At 41.4% G+C, this 19,316-nt stretch overlaps 1 protein-coding gene across 4 annotated transcripts in view; it reads left to right on the top strand.

The window, feature by feature from the left end:
• lifra (LIF receptor subunit alpha a) overlaps window positions 1–19,316 on the top strand; it is a 196,619-nt gene that overhangs the window by 133,090 nt on the left and 44,213 nt on the right. For 3 of the 4 annotated variants that reach the window (XM_043703114.1, XM_043703131.1, XM_043703105.1), the window contains 3 exons: window positions 7,216–7,482; window positions 8,216–8,333; window positions 10,129–10,277. In XM_043703114.1, coding sequence (XP_043559049.1) covers window positions 7,216–7,482; window positions 8,216–8,333; window positions 10,129–10,277 — 534 coding nt within the window. Of the gene's footprint in view, window positions 1–4,881; window positions 4,979–7,215; window positions 7,483–8,215; window positions 8,334–10,128; window positions 10,278–19,316 lie in introns of those variants that run through there. The other variant, XM_043703122.1, reaches the window with a different exon arrangement.

Below are 19,316 nucleotides of genomic sequence, written 5' to 3'. Positions count from 1 at the left end.
AGCATAAAATAACCATACTTTTTGTTATCAGGGTGGCTAACCAATTAGCTGCTTGTTACCAGGTTTTAAACAAAAATCGACTTATCAACCAGGTTTTTCAATCAACCTAATTATGAGTTCATTGTCAAAACAAAGTTACTCAAAAAGGGTATAATAGCAGTTAATATCTCTTCAGAAATAGTGTAGTGTTGATGTTTATCCCTGTAAATATTCTGTTAGTTGCTGTCTTGCTCTCTTTTGAAGTCAGATGTCACGACTCCAGGTTTGTAGTCTGACAGATTTATTTAAAGTCGATTAAAGTGTAGCTGAAAAGGCACAGCAGGTCAGGTAGCATGGGAGAAGCAGGAAAGTTGATATTTCAGTTCAGGACACTTCTTCAGAATTGATGAAGGGTCCCAATCCGAAACATTAACTTTTCTGCTGCTCTGCTACAGCCTGACGTGCTGTGCCTTTCCAGCCCCACCTTTTATCAACTTGACTTCCAGCACCTGCAGTTCTCACTATCTCCAGGTCTATTTAAACTGTCAGGAGTTCACCTGATGAAGGTGCAGCACTCAAGGTATGAGTTTCAACAAACCTGCTGGACTATAACATGGTGTTGTGACTTCTAACTTTGATCACCTCAGTCCTCCATTTCCACAGTCAATCGGACTGCACATTGGAGGAATATAGAACATAGAACACTCCAGCGCAGTACAAGCCCTTCGGCCCTTGATATTGCACTGACCTGTGAAAATAACCTGATGCCCATCTAACCTACATCATTCCATTATTAGCAATATGTATGTCCAATGCTCTTTTAAATGCTGTTAATGTTGGCAAGTCTACTGCTGTTGCAGGCAGGCATTTCATGCCCCTCCTACTCTGAGTGTAGAAACTACCCCTAATATCTGTCCTAAATCTATCAACCCTCAATTTAAAGCTATGCCCCCTTCTGTTAGCCTTCACCATCCGAGGAAAAAACCTCTCATTGTCCACTCTATTTAACCCTCTGATTTTATCTTATGTCTCGATTAAGTCACCACTCAGTCTCCTTCTCTTCAACGAAAACAGCCTCAGTTCCCTCAGCCTTTGCTCCTAAGATCTTCCTTCCATACCAGGCAACATTCTAGTAATTCATCTCTGATCCCTTTCCAGAACTTCCACATTCTTCCTATAACATGGTCACCCGAACTGCATGCAATACTCCAGGTGCAACCTTACCATTGTCTTGTACAGCTGAGGCTTGACCTCTTGGCTCCGAAACTCAATCCCCCTATTAATAAATGCCAACACATCACATGCATTCTTAACAATCCTATCAATCTGGGTGGAGAAGTTCGGGGAATTTTACCATTAGTCCGGTACTCTGCATTCCTGTTATTTCTTCCGAAGTGAACTAACCTCTCACTCTGCTGCATTAAACTCCATTTGCCACTTCTCATCCCAGCTCTGCATCTTATCCATGTCCCTCTGTAACCCTCAACAACCTTCAGCACTATCCACAATTATGCCTATCTTGATGTCATCTGCAAATTTACTAACCTATCCTTCTACGCCCACATCAAGATCTTTATAAAAATGACAAACAGCAGTGGCCCCAAAACAGGTGCTTGCGAACACCACTGGTAACCGAGCTCCAGGATGAACATTTCCCGCTAACCACCACCCTCTGTCTTCTTTCAGCTCGCCAATTTCTGATCCAAAACACAAAGTCACCTTCGATCCCAAAACACTCTTTTGTGCAATAGCCTACTGTGTGGAACCTTATTAAATGCCTTACTGAAGTCCATATAAACCATTTCAACCAATTTACCGTCATCCACCTATTTTTGTCATTTTCTCGCAGAACTCAATAAGGTTTGTGAGGCATGACCTACCCTTCACAAAACTGCGTTGACTATCCCTGATCAAATTATTCGTTTCCAGGTGATTATAAATCCTATCTCTTATAAGTTTTTTCAACACCTTACCCACAACCTAAATAAGGCTCACTGGCCTATAATTACCAGGGTTGTCCTGACTCCCCTTCTTGAAAAGGGAACAACATTTGCAGTCCTCCATTGTTGAGGGAAAAAACTATCTTCTGCCTGGGCAGCCGACAGCCTGGAGGACTTCACAATGAGTTCTCTAATTTCAAATAGTCTTCCCACTCATCCCCCAACTCCCTTTTCTGCTCCACCTCCTCCCTTCCTGCTGCCAACTCGATTTATCCCTCCCAATGACCAACCAGGTCATACTCACTACATGTGTTCATATATCATTACCTCATCATTTTATGCCCTGCTCATCCCCCAGGCTGTAGCTCCTCACACTCCCATATCTAGTTCTGAAGAAGGGTTATACCTGAAGCATTGACTTCTCCCTTCCTGATGCTGCCTGGCTTGCTGTGTTCTTCCAGCCTCCTGTTTGACTGTTCCAGTCCAACATTAGCCTCCTCACATCATGGTGCTCTCTTGAGATGATAGAGTAAAACAGATTTATCTGTCATGGTTGAATTCTAAAAAGAGTCACTGACCAATGGTAAATGTGGTCAACTGATTGATTAATTGCATTCAGTTGTCTCTCAAGTCTTGCAGACACAGCTTGCTCAGGAAATGCAATCTTGCGATAAAATCAAAGAAAAACCAATTGCTGGAGAAACTCAGCTGCATCTGTGGAAAGAAACAGCTAACATTTTGAGTTCAGTATGACTCTTCAGAACTGAAAGGAATTTGAAACATGTTTTTATGATGGAGGAAGAGTGAGTAGAGGGATTGAGGGTGCTAAGAGCAAAAATCAGGTGTTGTGTTTTTTGGTGGTGTGGAGATAAGATGTATAATGGGTGTGAATAAAGGTGCATTATCTCAAATATTTAAAAGGTTAAGTCACCAATAGTTCTACTACCAAAAGGCTACTCTCTTATTAGAGAGAGACGACTGGCGGTGAGTTTAACATGAGGGTCACCATGTCTCAGGCAAGGGGAGCGGTTGAGAAGGAGAGTCACTCATGGTGACCTCAGCTGGTGAGGGATAATAAATCTAAGATGATGAATAGACTTTTTAAAAAAAGTTTAATGTTGGTGGGTGGCCTGGAGCTGAGATGACTGAACTCCAACAACTGCAGCCATCTTCTTGTGTGCCAAGTGTGACTTCAACCAATGGAGACATTTCTCCTGATGTCCATTGATTTCCGTTTTGCCAGGGCTCCTTGATTCCACGCTGAGTCAAATGCAACCTTGAGGTCAAGGGCTGTGACTCTCATCATTTCAAGAATTTAGCTCTTGATTCAAACGTAGATCAAAGATATCAGGAGCTGAGTGACCCTGCTGGAACCCAAAATGGGCATTGCTGAGCTGGGTATTGCTGAACAGGTGCTGATTCATAAGTGTTGTCAACAGCTTCCATCACTTCATTGATGATTGAGAGTAGACTGATAGGATGATATTAGTCTAAGGAAGGGTCACTGGACCCAAAACACAAACTCTGACTTTTCTCCACGGATGCTGTCAGAATTGCTTTTCCAGCAATTTTTGTTTTTGTATTTATTTTCCAATAAACCTGTTCAGAGATGTTATTACACACCTCAGGAATAGGTAAGACTTGAACCCAGACCTCCTGGATCAAAGATATGAAGACTACTACTGCATCACAGGAACCATGCTGGTACATTGATGTTGAAATGAAGTAGATTTATTTCTCTTTTCTGCTGCCTCATCAACTGCTGTGACTCAGCAGTCTGTATTTGTGCTACCTAAGTTCTGTTGCTGATAGGGGCAGCGCAGTGACTCAGTGGTTAGCACTGCTGTTTCTCAGTGCCAGGGACCCAGGTTTGATTTCAGCCTCTGGCAACTGTCTGTTTGCACATTATCCCCATACCTGTATGGGTTTCTCCAGGAACTTCAGTTTCCTTCTGCAATCCAAAGATGTGCATTGGTGAATTGGCCATACTAAATTGTCCATAGTGTTCAGGGATGTGTAGATTAGGTGTATTAGTCACGAGTAAATATAGAGTAGTGGGTAATGGGTTAGGGTGGGGGAGGGGGTTCCTCTTTGGAGGGTCATTGTGGACTTGTTGTGCCAAAGGGCCTGTAGGGATTTTAAGATTCTTGGTGTTGAAGTTTCCACCTGAGTGACTTGTTACGTTTAATTGTTTCTGACTTTCAACATAGAGGAGCATTAAATCATGAGGTGAGGGATGGGGATATGGGATATTGACCTAATTAGAGAAGTTGTTTCTTTTAACAGGAGAGTGTGGGACCTGAGGGCACAGGCTGAGTGTAGCGACATTCATTTATAACTGAGATGCTGAATTTCTTCAGCCAGAGGATTGTGAATCTGTGGAGCAGATTGCTGTAGAAGGCCATGAGGTCAAGTCATTGAGTGTATTAAGACAGAGGAGATTCTTGATTAGTAAGAGAATCCAAGGTTATGGGGAAAGGCAGGAGAATGGATTTGAGAAAGTCAGCCATGATCGAATGTGGAGCAGACTTGATGGACCAGATGGCTTAATTCTGCTTCTATATCTTAGTCTTATATTAAGCAGGAAATGCCCTTGCCTGCATTTGAATTGCAGGGTCATAACTGCTTCTCTTTCCTGCAATACCCATGTCTCAAGATATTAAAAAAAATGTTTGGGACATTGGCAGTTAGATATGATTTGGTGATTGTGATGACTTAAGGAGTTGTTCCCTAACTAGAATGGGTAATCATTTACTAGATTTAGGTCAGTGCATTTAAATTATACTAGACGCAATTGTGGGGTTTGAAATCCTAGTTTTGGAGCAGACTTCTGGATTGCTCGCTGTGCCACGTTCTGATTATGCTCCCATTCCCTTACTGTTTGTGTGATAATGCTGATGAATAACACTAATGACGCCAGTTAAGGAACAGTAACTGCGTTTTTACGTCAAAATAGAGAAAGGAAACTGTTTAAGAGATGGAAGCTAGATACGAAGAACAAAAGAAAACCTTTCTGCAAAAAGAATGGTATCGACTTAATTGCTTTTCCACATTTAAAAGTGAGTCAATTTCTTTGATAAAGTCATATAGCAAGGAAACAGACCATTCAGTCTAATCAAACCATGCCGATCATAATCCCAAACTAAACTAAGTCTCACCTGCCTGTCCATGCCCACATCCCTTCAAACATTTCCTATTATAGACTTATTCAAATATCTTTTAACATTGCAACTGTACCTGGATCCACCATTTCCCTTGGAAGTTCATCCGTCACACAGACCACTGTGTTTTAAAAAAAGAAAATTGTCCCTCATGTCTTTTTTAAAAATCTTTCTCCTCTCACCTTAAAAATATTCCCCTTTGTCTTGAAATACCCCATCCAAGGGAAAAGATACCTGCCTTTCACCTTATCTATGCCCCTTATGATTTTATAAACCTCTTAATTTGGTCATCCTTCACCATCCTGTGCTTCAATGAAAAAAGTCCAGCCTATTCAGCCTCGCTTTATAACTGCTCCTCCATCCCCTGCAAAACAAGGAATTGAGATTAGATCATTTACTCTAATGTTTCTGTTAACACTCCCTAATTTGCTCAATGTATTTTTTGCTCCACGAAAATGGTGTTTTGTTATTCATTGTCATTTTTAGATGTTAACATTGATATCATTATTGTTACCCAAGTGAAAATTTAGGTCAACTATGATTTGTTGGTGGCATAGTGATCATGTCATTGGGCTGGTAATCCAGTGCCTCAGTCTAATGTTGCAGATCATGGATTTGAATCCCACATTCGTGAAATTTAAAGACAGTCAAAAAAAGACTTTGTTTTTAGGAATTTACAAAATAATGGTTTTTGTGTAACCACTGTCAATTATTAGAAAAACCTATCTGGCTCTTAACTGTCCTTTAGGGAAGGAAATCTGCCATTCCCACTTGATGTGGCCAATACGTGACTCTAGATCACTCAGTAGTTATATTTGTGAAACTGGCTCACTATCATTTTCTAAAGGGCCATTAGGCTTCGGTAGTAAGTTTTCCATTCCCTGTAAATAAGTTAAGAATCTGAATTCAACCTTCACAAGCTTATTTTGTTTAGGATTCTAACACTGTTTAAAAACATTTATCTTATTAGACTTTGATTTGGCTTGGTGCTCAGGTTTGGAGGGATGACACAGACTTCATTCTTTCTTAAATCACCCAACTGTAAGCTAATTTACTCACTGTCTGATTTTATTTTGACTTTATGTGGAGAGGTGCAGCAGAGTGGTCCTTATTTATACCTCAAGTGCATCTGACATCCTTCCAATTTTCACCTGGAAGTTGAGATAAAGACAGACTGCTGAGGCTTTCCTTAGAATGGATGAATGAATCATTTGGATTTCTGTTAGCCATTCCCAGGAAAACCCAAAAGAATTTAAATAAAAACAAAGGAAACGAGAATGTGAGAGGGACAAGTTGGCTGTGATAATTTGGGAAACTGTCTTTGAAGGAATAACAGTTGTTTAGATCAGAGTGATGCTGGAAAAGCACAGCAGATCAGGCAGCATCTGAAGAGCAGGAAAATCGACGTTTCGGGCAAAAGCCCTTCATCAGGAATCGGGCTATTCCTGATTAAGATCTCTTGCCCAAAATGTCGATTTTCCTGCTCTTCGGATGCTGCCTGATCTGCTGTGCTTTTCCAGCATCACTCTGATCTAGTTTCCAGCATCTGCAGTCCTCACTTTTGCCTTTAAAGGAATAACAATCAACAGAGAAAGGCAAATAGTGTTTATTCATGGTTTGTAACTAATTGACAACCCCTTGAAATGGAATAACACTTTTGATAGTGATTTAATTGTGGCTTACAAGAGAAGTTAAATGTTGAATTAGATCAAAGGAAGAAGCTTAGAAAATGGTTAAAACAGTGTCATTAATCTGACAGGTGGCAGCACTTTAGAATTCAGTAAAGAAGAGTGAAGATGATTTGGAACTGTAGAATATGAAAGTAAGCATGTGACAAACATAAAAAGTTTAACTGTAAAAGCTTTTGGAGCATGTGAAAAGGAAAGGATTAGCGTAGACAAATGAGGGCCAATTACAGGCAAGGATAGTGTGGGGAAAGGACCCATGATCTAGATGAATGCCAACCTATTTCATAAGCTGTAAAGCCCATGAAATACTTTTGAAGGACTGTCACTGTTGGAATGTATGAATCACAGCAGCTAATTTGCATTCACTATTATCCCACAAATGATGATGTGACAATATCTAGATTATCTGCTCTAAGAAGCTAAATACTATCTTTCTTATTCCTGAAGGTCAATGTGGTTCCATTTCAACAAAAAACTTGGTTGCCAGTGTCAATTCCAGCTACAATATAACCTGCTACTTTTGTGAATTTGGTGCTGCTGATCAGGTTAAATGGAAATATGCTGGCAATCTCCTCCCCAGCAGCTACTACACTAAGATCACCTCCAACGTTAGCATGGTGTCACTGAATAACCTTGGCCTAACCAGCCAGCAAGGAGAAAATCTGACGTGTACATTTAAAACGGAGTCTTACACCACTTCGGTCAAGACTGGATGTAAGTATCGTATTATGAAGGCATACAAATTGCAATAAGTGGGATTTTTTGTTTTTCCCACGGTCAAATGAATTCTGGTGTCCATGGGTGGAGGTGCAAATGGTAATACTTACAGGTTGAAGCTGTTTTTGGCTATGATCTTCACTGAGGTGAACTGATGGATGCCTTCAAAGTTCTGAAACGGTTCAATAGGCTAGATCTGGATAAAATGTTTCCATTTTTATTGGAGTTCAAAACATTGTGCCATAAATATGAGAGCCAGTTATAAATTGAGAAAGGAATTTAGGTGAAACCCCTTTTATCTGGAGTGGTTAGAATGTGAACCTGCAAACACAACGAGTAGTTGAGGCAAATTATATCAATACATGTAAGAGGAAGTTGTTTAAATAGCCGAGAGAAGAAAAAAGAAGGATATAATGATCTGGTGAGATGAAGATCAGAAATAGTCTTGCATTCAAGAAAAAGACTGGTATTTGAAATGGGGTGTTTGTGTTGTAGATTCTACCAGCACATCAGAAATTGGAGTAGGAGTAGACCCTTACCAATTCTGTTAATGGAGAATAACTCTTATTTCTTGACCAACTTTGTTACAGGCTGTGTACAGTAGAATTAGTAAAGTTGAGACTGGGATGTGAAAACTGCACAAGCTATTTTGTTGCCAGTCAATCAGCAGGATGGTTTACCCATCCAAAGTGTTTAAGAAACTGGAGTTCAAATATTTTTGTTTCTTTAGATCCCCCGGAGGCTCCTCGGGATTTGGAATGTGTAACCCAGAACTTTGGTAAACTCAAATGTTCTTGGCGCACAGGAAGAGATACAAATATAGAAACAAACTACACTGTCTGCTCTTGGTGAGTTCTCATCATTTTGTGTGGGCTCTGATAATTGCTATGATATCATACCATTTTAAAAATACCACGCAACACTCTAATTCGAGAGATGGATAATGTTCTCTGCAGCCTGTCCAGTGCTCGGGTAAAGGGCATCTGATCGAGAAGGAGAAGGAGGAGAGGGATCCAGTTGTCATTATTCACTTGGTGCTAATTGTATTGGTATGACTAGAAAGGATATTTTGCTGGAAAACTTCCAAAAGGAGCTAAATTAAAAATGAAGGTAATAATCTCTGCACGACCAGCTGACCCACAGGCAAACTGTAGAGTAAATAAAGTCACGGAGCTAAATATACGGCTCAAAGATTTGTGTGGGTGGAATGCATTTCAATTCCTGGACATTGGCACTGGGGTAGAAAGGAATTGTCCTGGTAGAATTGCTCCACTTAAACTGTGCTGGGACCAGCAACCTGATGAATTAAAAAAAACAAATCAAATAACTTGGACTATAGAGAGGGCTTTAAACTAATTAGAATTAGAGAAGCAAAATGTAAATTGCAAAGCAAGATGAGATGACAGCATTCAGGATTTGGATAGTGCAGTTCAGCATAGAATAGGAAAGGATAGAGGATACAATCATGTGGATGAGCAGAAAGACCTCTCTGTCCATGTGAATAGATCCATGAAAGTCGCCACCCAAATTGATAGGGTTGTTAAGAAGGTGTACAGTTCGTTAGGTTCTATTGGTAGAGGGATTGAATTTCGGAGCCATGAGGTCATGTTGCAGCTGTGCAAAACTCTGGTCTGGCCTCACTTGGAGTATTGCTTCCAGTTCTGGTTGCTGCATTATAGGAAGGATGTGGAAGTATTGGAAAGGGTGCAGAGGAGATTTACTGGGATGTTGCCTGATATGGAAGGAAGGTCTCATGAGGAAAGGCTGAGGGACTTGAGGCTGTTTTCATTGGGGAGAAGAAGGTTGAGAGGTGACATCAGAAGATTAGAAAGGGTGGACAGTGGGGGCCTTTTTCCTTCAATTGTGATGGATAGCACAGGGAGACATAACTTTAAATTGAGAGGTGATTGATATAGGACAGATGTCAGAGGTAGTTTCTTTATTCAGAGTAGTAAGGGTATCGAACACCTTGTTTGCAACAGTAGTAGATTTGCCAACTTGAAGGGTGTTTAAATGATCATTGGATAAACATAATCGATGATAATGGAATAGTGTAAGATAAATGGGCTTCAGATTGGTTTCACAGGTTGGTGCAACATCGAGGGCCGAAGGACCTGTTCCGTGCTGTAATGTTCTATGTTCGAATTATGTAAATGACAAAAGCAGAGTTGAGCCCTTGAACAGATCAGCCATGACATATAGATTGACAGGGCAGACTTGCTGGGATGAATGTCCTACTCCACCTTCAATTCCTTGTGTTTCTGTGATGTGTTGGTGTGCTATTCGCCCGTAGTTATTACTTGGTCATGTTGCTTGAGATATAAGTAGTCCTGGTTTTCTAGTTTACCATGTTGATGCCTCAATTTTATGTACACTCTGCGCTGCCCCTGGCATGCCCTCTTGCATTCTTCATTAAAACTGGATCGATCTCCTGGCTTGATGGGAATGATAAATTGAGGCTAATCCAAGCCATAAGTTGTAGATTATGTTGGATAATTGGACCATGAAATGTAATCGAGATACTGGCCCCTGTTGTGCTTCCAAATTGTCTTACTGTTCGGATGTGGGAAAACAAGACAATTCCTCCGTAAACTTGCTTTTAAGAAACAACAATTGAACAGTCTCTTTTTGTTTGCTTTGTAGGTTAGGAGATACCTGCACTGAAGTGGGAGCTAAAACCTTTATCGAGCGTGACTTTGTTGCATTTCAAGATTTACAATTGCAGATAACTGCTACAAATGAATTAGGCAAACAGACGTCAGAAAAATTTCGAAAGGTAGAAAGTGACATTGGTAAATATCAGAGCCGTTTATTTTTGGTTTATTTAGAAGAAACAAAACAGATTTTTCACCTCCGGTTTATAGGTGAATGTGGTTATAACGTACAGAGGAACCTCCATATCCGAACGAGATGGGTGGGTATATTTCGTTCGGATAATTGATTATTCGGTTAATTGATACAGTGCCTCTCCCCTGGGGCGTGGAGATTTCTGAAGTTTCCTTTTTCCTTTCTCTGTCTGCCTGCTCCCCCTCTCTATCTCAGAGTTTGTTTCTGAGGGAGAGACACACTTGTGTGTAAGGGACCTGCAGCATTTCTGAAGAATCCCCTGCCCCATTCATTTCCAAGGGATTGACACAGCGAACATATCGAGCTCCCCGGTCAGGAGACTAGGCAGCAGCACACTGCGCGAGAGACCTTGTCCCCCCAGAAATGCCCCCATCCCCGCCTCCATGAGGCCTGTTCTGTCCTTGCCCACTGTCTGAGTCCCCGCGAGCTCCCCCCCCCCCCCAACCCCATGCTCCAAATCCCCCCCCCCCCCCAACCTGGCCACCTCTCCAAGGCAGCCGGACTGGACAAAAGCATTGAGTGCTGCTGCCTATGGGGGGGTTGAGTCTCAAAATAGCGTGCACACAAACAGACACAGACAGACATTTTTTATGCAGCTCTTTGACAGGTTCCACCTTTGCCCTGTACAATATTGGAGAGATTATCTGGGGAAGAGAGGTTTAGACAGTACTCCTGTGTAGAACTCCAGGGAAAGTGTGGGGGGAGAGAGAGTGCGCGAGCGGTCAGTCATTTGGAGACGGTGACTGGACTCCCACTGATGTCCAAGACTGTTCTTGGCAGCATTTCAGTAAGGCAAGTTCATTTTCAATTATTGTAAACAATAGACGCGAACAGTGTTGAAACACCTCTTTGATTTAATGTTTCTATCGGGACCTTGACATCATCTTCGGATAATCTGGAGTTTGGATAATTGATATTCAGATAATCTAGGTTCCTCTGTATAACATGTCTGGTTTAGCCTCTCTGAACATGGCATACTTCACATTTATTCAAATTCTCAAGAGTAAGAATGACAAGTTCTGTATGTGTTCTTTTAATAGGTTTGTCTCAAATTCCTTTCTATGTTACTTAAGTGCAGACATTAAACCATCCCATTTCAATGACCAATGCCACAGTTTAGGCAGTGCGGATCAAAACTTGCTAAACCCGTCAAATGTTGGTATAGTGCCAGTCATTGTCTCCACCTTGTGTCCTTTTGAGTATCGTTACCAGAGTATGTCTAACAGCTCTTTCTCAGAGGGGGAACTACATTTGAACCTGAGTTGCAGCAGTGTGAAGGATGCTGCAGATAACCCAAAAATCAGGTCTTTCTTGCTGCAAAAGTTTTTTTGTTTTTTTTTCTCGAGTGATGAGAATATTAACATGGTGGTTGTGTTACTATAGGTTGTAATAAGTGCTTTATAAGTATGAGGTCAATTCCCATCTTGGCAATTCACCTAAGTTCAGCTGTGACTTAGGGAATGAGGAAACTGTACTCCACACTGTCCCACCAATGTGTACTCCCCTAAAAACACTAAATCTGGAATTTAAAAAATGCTCATGATCACAAGACTACTACATTGTTGTACAAGCACTTTTCATATGTTGTCCTTCAAAAAAAAGTTTGCTATCTTTGCCACATTGTTGTAAAAAGCACTTCTGGTACATTGTCCTTCAAAAAAGTCTGCTGTCCTTGCCCATTCTGGAAGAGCACAGCAAACCAAGCAGCATTAGGACTTGGCGAAGTCTGACGTTTTGGGTATAACCTTTCAGGAATGGAGATGGGGGTTAGGGGATGTTGCAGATAAAGGAGCAAGGTTTATGGATGGGCAGAGGGGTGGAATGGTGAGGTAGTGATAGATGATTATAGGTGGTAGGTATGAGCTAGTGGGTCAATTAGGAAGAATGAATCCAGTTGGTAGCTGGAAGGAGGGGTTGATTTTATGGAAGGAAGGAAGGTGATTGTGTGGAGTTTGCACATTTTCCTGGGGTCTGCATGGGTTTCCTCCGGATGCTCCAGTTTCCTCCCAATATGCAAAGATATGCAAATTAGGTGAATTGGCCATGCTAAACGCCCATAGTAGGCTTAGGATGTGTAGGTTAGGTGCATTACTCAGGAATGTAGAGTAATAGGATAGGGGTTGGGTCTTTGTGGGTGACTCTCTTCAGAGGGTCAGTGTGGACTTGTTGAGCTGAAGGGCCTGTCTCCACACTGTAGGAGTTCTTTGATTCTATGAATTTGCAGTCTGATTCACTGTGGCAATGGAGGAGGCTGAGAATGGACATGTTGGTGAGGGAATGGGTGGTGACTGGAAGGTCAGGACAGCCTTTTCGGCCCAGCGGGGATACTTGGCGAAATGGGTCCGTAACCTTCCCATCTGTTCCCAGACACCCTATCCAGCCCTGCCTCCTTCCCATCCCTCCAACCGATGTCTCCTTCCAGCTACCAAATGGATTTATTCCTCCTATCGACCTATCAGTTGTTAACTACCACCTTTTATTCACCTAACACTACCACACCATTCTGTCCCTGTCCTATCCATATCTCTTCCTAGCACCTCCCACCCCCCCCCCCCACCTTATCTGCAACATCCTTCTGTCCCATCACCATTCCTGAAGAAGGGTTATACCCGAAACATCAGACTTCTCCATCTCCTGATGCTGCCTGGCTTGCTGTGCTCTTCCAGCCTCTTGCTTGTCCACTTTGTATTCCAGCATCTGCAATTTGTTTATCTCGTCCTTCCCCATTCTGGCTGACGTGTGACTCCAGCAATGTAATTGCCTCCTAAGCCAAGCAATCCACTCAGTCATGTCAAGCTATGACAAAAACATTGAATATCATCCACCAGGTCAACCTTGAAAAGTCCTTCTTCCTAACTTCTGTGGACTTGTGACACAATTGAGAGGATTGTACCACAGGTTCATCATGCAGAAGCCTGACATAGCTGTATTCACCCATGTTCCAGAAAGCAGGAAGGCTTGCTCCTATAGTCATCATGCTAGGTATTATCATTGTCCAGAAATTTAACTGAACTCGCCAGATCATCATAGTAGCTGCAAGAATAAGCCTGGGAATTGTGTGGTGAGTAACCCATGTCTTGACTGTTCAGACCATGTCCAATCTCGACAAGGTAGAAGTCAGAATTGAAATGAAATAGTTCTGCATTTGCTTGGATAAGTACAGCTCCAACTGAAGAAGCTTGGCACCGTTCAGGACAAAACAGCCCACTTGCTCAGCACCCTATCCACCATTTTCCACATTCACTCCCTCCATTGCTGGGTGCACAGTTGTTAAAATATGTGCCATCTATAAGATGCACTGGAACAATTTGCCAAGGCTCCTTTGATAGAAGTTCAGATTTGAAAGATGCTGATTCCTGAAGGACATAACGAACAAGAAACAAGAATATGCCATTGCTCTCCAAACCTGCTCGACTGTTCGATGAGATCATGCCTGATCTAACAAACTAAATTCTGCACTCCTGCATATCTCCAATAATCTTTCATCCCCTTGGTAATCAAGAATTTCTTGAACTCTGCCTTAAAAATATTTGAAGATTCTGCATCCACTGCCTTTTTGAGAAAGAGATTCCCAAAGAATCTCAACCCTCTGAGAGAAAAAAGTATTTCCTCATCTGTTTTAAATGTTCACACTATGACCTCTAGTTCTAGATTCTTCCACAAGAAGAAATATCCTTTCAACATCCACCTGGTCAAGTCCCCTCAGGGTCATAATTGTTTTGATTAAACCACCTCTGAATCTTCCTAACTCCAGAGGACACAGACCTAGCCTTTCCTTATCAGGCAATCTATTCATTCCAGGTGTAAGTCTCGTAACCCTTCACTGCACTGTGTCCGATGCATCAGTATCCTTATGGTGGTGTGAGACCGGTACTCTACACAGTACTCCTGATGTTATCTCAACAACGCCCTGTACAACTGAAGCATAAGCTCCCTCCTCTTGCATTCAACTCCCCTCACAATAAGCCATCACATTTTATCATCTTTCCTGATTACTTGCTGCGCCTGCATGCTAATCTTCTGAGATTCATGCACTCAGACACCCAGATCTCTCTCTCAGACCTCTGCAACCTCTGACTATTTAAATAATATGTTTTTTCATTCTTTTTGCTAAAATGGACAGTTTCCCACTTTCTCACATTGTATTTCATTTGGCAGATATTTGCCCACTCATTTAACCTATCTATAATCCCCTTATAGGTTCCTTTGTGTTCTTCAAAGCTCACTTTCTCACCTGTCTTTGTGTCATGTGCCAGATCTTTAGTTCCTTCATCAAAACCATTTATATAAATTATAAAGAGTTGAGACCCCAATATAGATCCCTTGGCATACAACTTGTGACATCATGTAAACCTGAAAAGGGCTATTGATTTGTACTCTGCATCCTGTTAGTAAGCTAGTTTTCTATCCATGTTAATATGATATCTCCTTCACAGTGAGCTTTCATTTTCTGTCGTAACCTTTGTTGTGGCATCTTATAACATGCTTTCTGGAAATTGAACCACAGACATGCACTGGTGCCCCTTTATCTAACAGAAGTTACCTCTTCAAAGAATTCAGCTGGACTCCCCACAAATGCAGTGGCTACAAGAGGAGGCCAGAAGCTAGGGATACTGTCGCAAATAACTCACCTTCTGACTCCCCAAAGCCTGTCCACCATCCACAAGGCAGAAGTGTGATGGAATACTCCTCACTTGCCCTGGATGAGTGCAGTCCCAACAACCCTCCAGCTTGACACCATCCAGGACAAAGCAGCCCACTTGATTGGCAGTACATCCACAAACATCCATTCCATCCATCACCAATGCTCAGTAGCAGCAGTCTGTACAAGATTCCCTGCAGAAATTCACCAACGATCCTCGTGCGATCTTTCAAACACACAACCACTTCCATCTCGAGGGACAAGGGCAGAAGTTATATGGGAGCACCTTCAAGTTCCCCTCCAAGCCAATCACCATCCTGACATGGAAATATATTGATTTGGCGAAGCCAGTGTTGGACTGGGGTGGACAAATTTAAAAATCTCACACCAGGTTATAGTTCAACAGGTTCATTTGAAAGTACTAGCTTTTGGAGTACTGCTCCTTCATCAGGTAGCTGTGGAGCGGGCCCATAAGACACGCAATTTATAGCTAAAGATTGTAGTTTTATGCAACTGAAATTATATATTGATCAAACCTAGATTGCTGTTATGTCTTTCACCTTTTAGAAAGGGTTGCAGGTTTTAATTCATTTAATAAGTAAATCCCAGAACTACTTTTAAGTCACATTCTCAAGAAAAGTGACATCTTAGCTCAGGCAATGCATTCAAGATGTGAGGTCAGATTCTGTCTGTATCCCAGCCGGGACCTTGGATTCATGTCACACTACACATGACCCATACTACACTATGCGCTCACTCTCTCACAAACGCGCGCACACTCACTCACTCATGTATTCTTTCACTTAGTGCAGACCCTCTCTCATACACATGTATCTCTCGTACACGCACACATGCCCCATGCTCACACCCACACGCACATCCTCTCACAGGCTTATATTCTGTCACACTTTACCAAGCATTTATGCATGCAAACACGCATTCACTCACGCGCACGCTCACATGCACAAGCCCGCTCGCACTCACGCACGCATGCACACAAGTCTATGGGATGAATTTGCATTGGCAGAATTATATTTGTAGATACATTCTTTTGCTCAAAATGTGTGCAATCTGCAGACAATCAATCCATATAACATTTTATAAATTCTGTTTTGGAAATAGAACCAGTCTGACTCAAGATTGGGATTCAGACAGACTCGAACCTCGCACTTTAACGCACTGTCTGAGCTGAGATGTCACTTTTCTTTATAAAATTTTAAGTTATCTTGAGAATGTGACTTAAAAGAAGTTCTGAGATTTACATATTAATGAATCTAAACCTGCAACCCATTCTAAAAGATGAAGCACTTAACAACAATCTAGGTTTGTTCAATATATTATTTCAGTTGCATGACACTGAAATCCTTTGCAAAATTCTGTGGTTTATGGTTCTGTTCCACAGCTGCCTGAGGAAGGAGCAGCACTCTGAAAGCTAGTGCTTCCGAATAAACATGTTGGACTATAATCTGGTGTTTTCTGGTGTTTAACTTGGGAAATGAATTGCCATTCCGTCATTGCTGCTGGATCAAAATCCTGGATTTCCCTCCCTAATGGCATTGTGGGCCAACCCACAGCGGTTCAAGAAGGTAGCTCACCACCACCTTCTCAAGGGCAACTAGGGACAGGGTCAACCAGCAACTCGCACAACCTGCAAGACAATAAAGAAAATTTATATAAATTAGTTAGATATTATTGCCCTTTGACAAAGCCATATTGGCTCTTCCTGAATAACTTGAACTTATCGAAGTGCCCTGTTATAACATCTTTAATGAGAGTTTATAATATTTTCTCTATGATAGATATTAACCTAACTTATCTGTGATTCGGAGATGCCGGTGTTGTACTGGGGTGTACAAAGTTAAAAATCACACAACACCAGGTTATAGTCCAACAGGTTTAATTGGAAGCACAGTAGCTTTCGGAGCGACACTCCTTCATCAGGTGACAATCACCTGATGAAGGAGCGTCGCTCTGAAAGCTAGTGTGCTTCCAATTAAACCTGTTGGACTATAACCTGGTGTTGTGTGATTTTTAACTTATCTGTAGTTTCCTGTTTTCTGCATCCTACCATTTTTGAATAAAGGAGTCATATTAAGAATTTTTCCAATCTAAAGGAATCTTCCTCAAATCTAATGAGTTTTGGAAAATTGAAGCCAATGCATTAATCATGTCACTAGGTGCTACTGTTAAGACCCTAGGATGAAATACATCAAAATCTGGGCATTTGTCAACTCTCAGTTACAGCAGTTTGCTCAGTACTGCTTCTCTGGGAATGGTAACTTTCTTGAATACCTCCCACTTTTTTCATTTCTGACCTCCAATCCATTTCGGATGCTACTTGTCTCTGGTGAAGATTTGAAGCTAAATATCTGCTTAGTTCTTCCACTATCTGTTTATTCTCCATGACCAATTTCCCAGACACATTTTCTATAGGTCCAGTACTTAGTTTGTTAACTTGTTTTAAATATCTGAAGATACTTTTCCTGTCCGTTCATGGTTAACTTTCTCTTGGACTCTAATTTTTCCCTCATTGATTTTTTTTTTTAACCAACTCTTTGGCTGTTAGTTTTCAATCTGAAGGCTTCTGACCTGAAGCCTATCTTTGCACATTTATGTCTTTCCTTTGAGTTTGATGCATCGTTTAATCTTATTAGTCAACCGTGGATGGCGCGTCCATTCTTTTGCAATTCCAGCAATAAGAAGTATTCAATGATATGAGATGCATGTAATGCAAATAGTTTCCCTCTAACTCGCACTCCATTCTGACTTGGAAATGCATTGGCATTCTGGAGCACCCTCCCTAACAAGTCTTTGTGTGTGCCTACACCATGTGGACTGTAACCGTTGAAGATGGTGGCTCACCACCAAATATAGGGATGGGAAATAAATGTTCTTGGTAGTGAAGTGCTTGTTCTGTGAATTAATTTTTTACAAAAGCTGTTACTGTTTTTCTGAACTTCTCAATATAAATGACTTTCTTCAGATGTTAGAGTTAGAGTCAGAGTCCTATAGCATGGAGACAGGCCCTTTGGCCCAAACAATCCATGCTGGCCAAAATGTCCATCCACGCTAACCCCATTTCCCTGCACTTGACCCATATCCTTCTAAACCTTTCCTACCTATGTTTTTTGTCCAAATGCCTTTTAAATATTGTTAATGTGTCTGCCTCAATAACTTGCCCTGGCAGCACATTCTACATGCGTACCACCCTCTGTTTTTTTTAAAAAAAGAGTTGTCCCTCAAGTTCCCTTTAATTCTTTAAACTGATGCCCTCTAGCCCTTGATTCCCCAACCTTGGGAAAAAGACTGAGTGCATTCACCCTATCCATGTCCCTCATCATCTTATATACTTCTATAAGATTCCCCATCAGTGGCCTATGCAGTAAAGAAATAAGTCCGAGCTTATGCAATCTCTTCCTATAACTCTGTTGAGATCTGGCAACATCTTTGTAAATTTTGTCTACACTCTTTCCAGTTTAATAGCATCCTTCCTACAGCAAGGTGACCAGAACTGAACATAATACTCCAAGTGCGGCCTCACTAATGTCCTGTAAAACTGCAACGTAACTTCCCAACTTCTATACTCAGTGCCCTGACTAATGAAGGCCAGTGTGCCAAAAAACAACTTTTTTTTAATAGATATTTTTATTAGAAATTTAACATTTTTACAAGTTTACAAAAATAAACAAAACTCTCAAATATAAACATTGATATACAATTAAATCAAATATACAATAGCCAAAATGTAACAAAAGAAGAAAGAAAAAAAAATACCGAGAAAGGAAAAAAAAAACTCAACTACCTACTGATCTAACCTATAACTAACCAGAGTGGATATTTAAGTCTCTTACATGCTCGGAATGTGTTAACATCAGATGTAATAAAACCCGTATTCGTGCGGGATTCCTCTCTGAAGGGGCCCCGGACCAGCCAGGTTTGTAATCGCAATTAAATAAAAGCCCTTGTTAGGATAGCCGAGATATCTGTATTTATATAATTCAAAAAGGGCTGCCATATTTTATAAAATAATTCGGTCTTTCGGTGCACCATATTTGTAAGGAAGTCAAGGGGAATACATTCCATAATTAATCTGTGCCAATTTGAAAGTCCGGAGGGGCCCTCAGCCACCCAGTTCACCAAAATATTTTTCCTTGCACAGAAAGAAAGAATAGAAAATAGTCTCTTCCCGTTACATGGATCTGGATCAATGGTGCTGGAAGAGCACAGCAGTTCAGGCAGCATCGAGGAGCTTCAGCAAAATCGACGTTTCAGGCAAAAGCCCTTCATCAGGAATAAAGGCAGAGAGCCTGAAGCGTGGAGAGATAAGTTGGGGGGTTGGGGG

The sequence above is a fragment of the Chiloscyllium plagiosum genome, chromosome 2 (assembly GCF_004010195.1).
Source record: "Chiloscyllium plagiosum isolate BGI_BamShark_2017 chromosome 2, ASM401019v2, whole genome shotgun sequence".
NCBI lineage: Eukaryota > Metazoa > Chordata > Chondrichthyes > Orectolobiformes > Hemiscylliidae > Chiloscyllium > Chiloscyllium plagiosum.
This window is presented reverse-complemented; position numbering and strand designations above follow the sequence as displayed.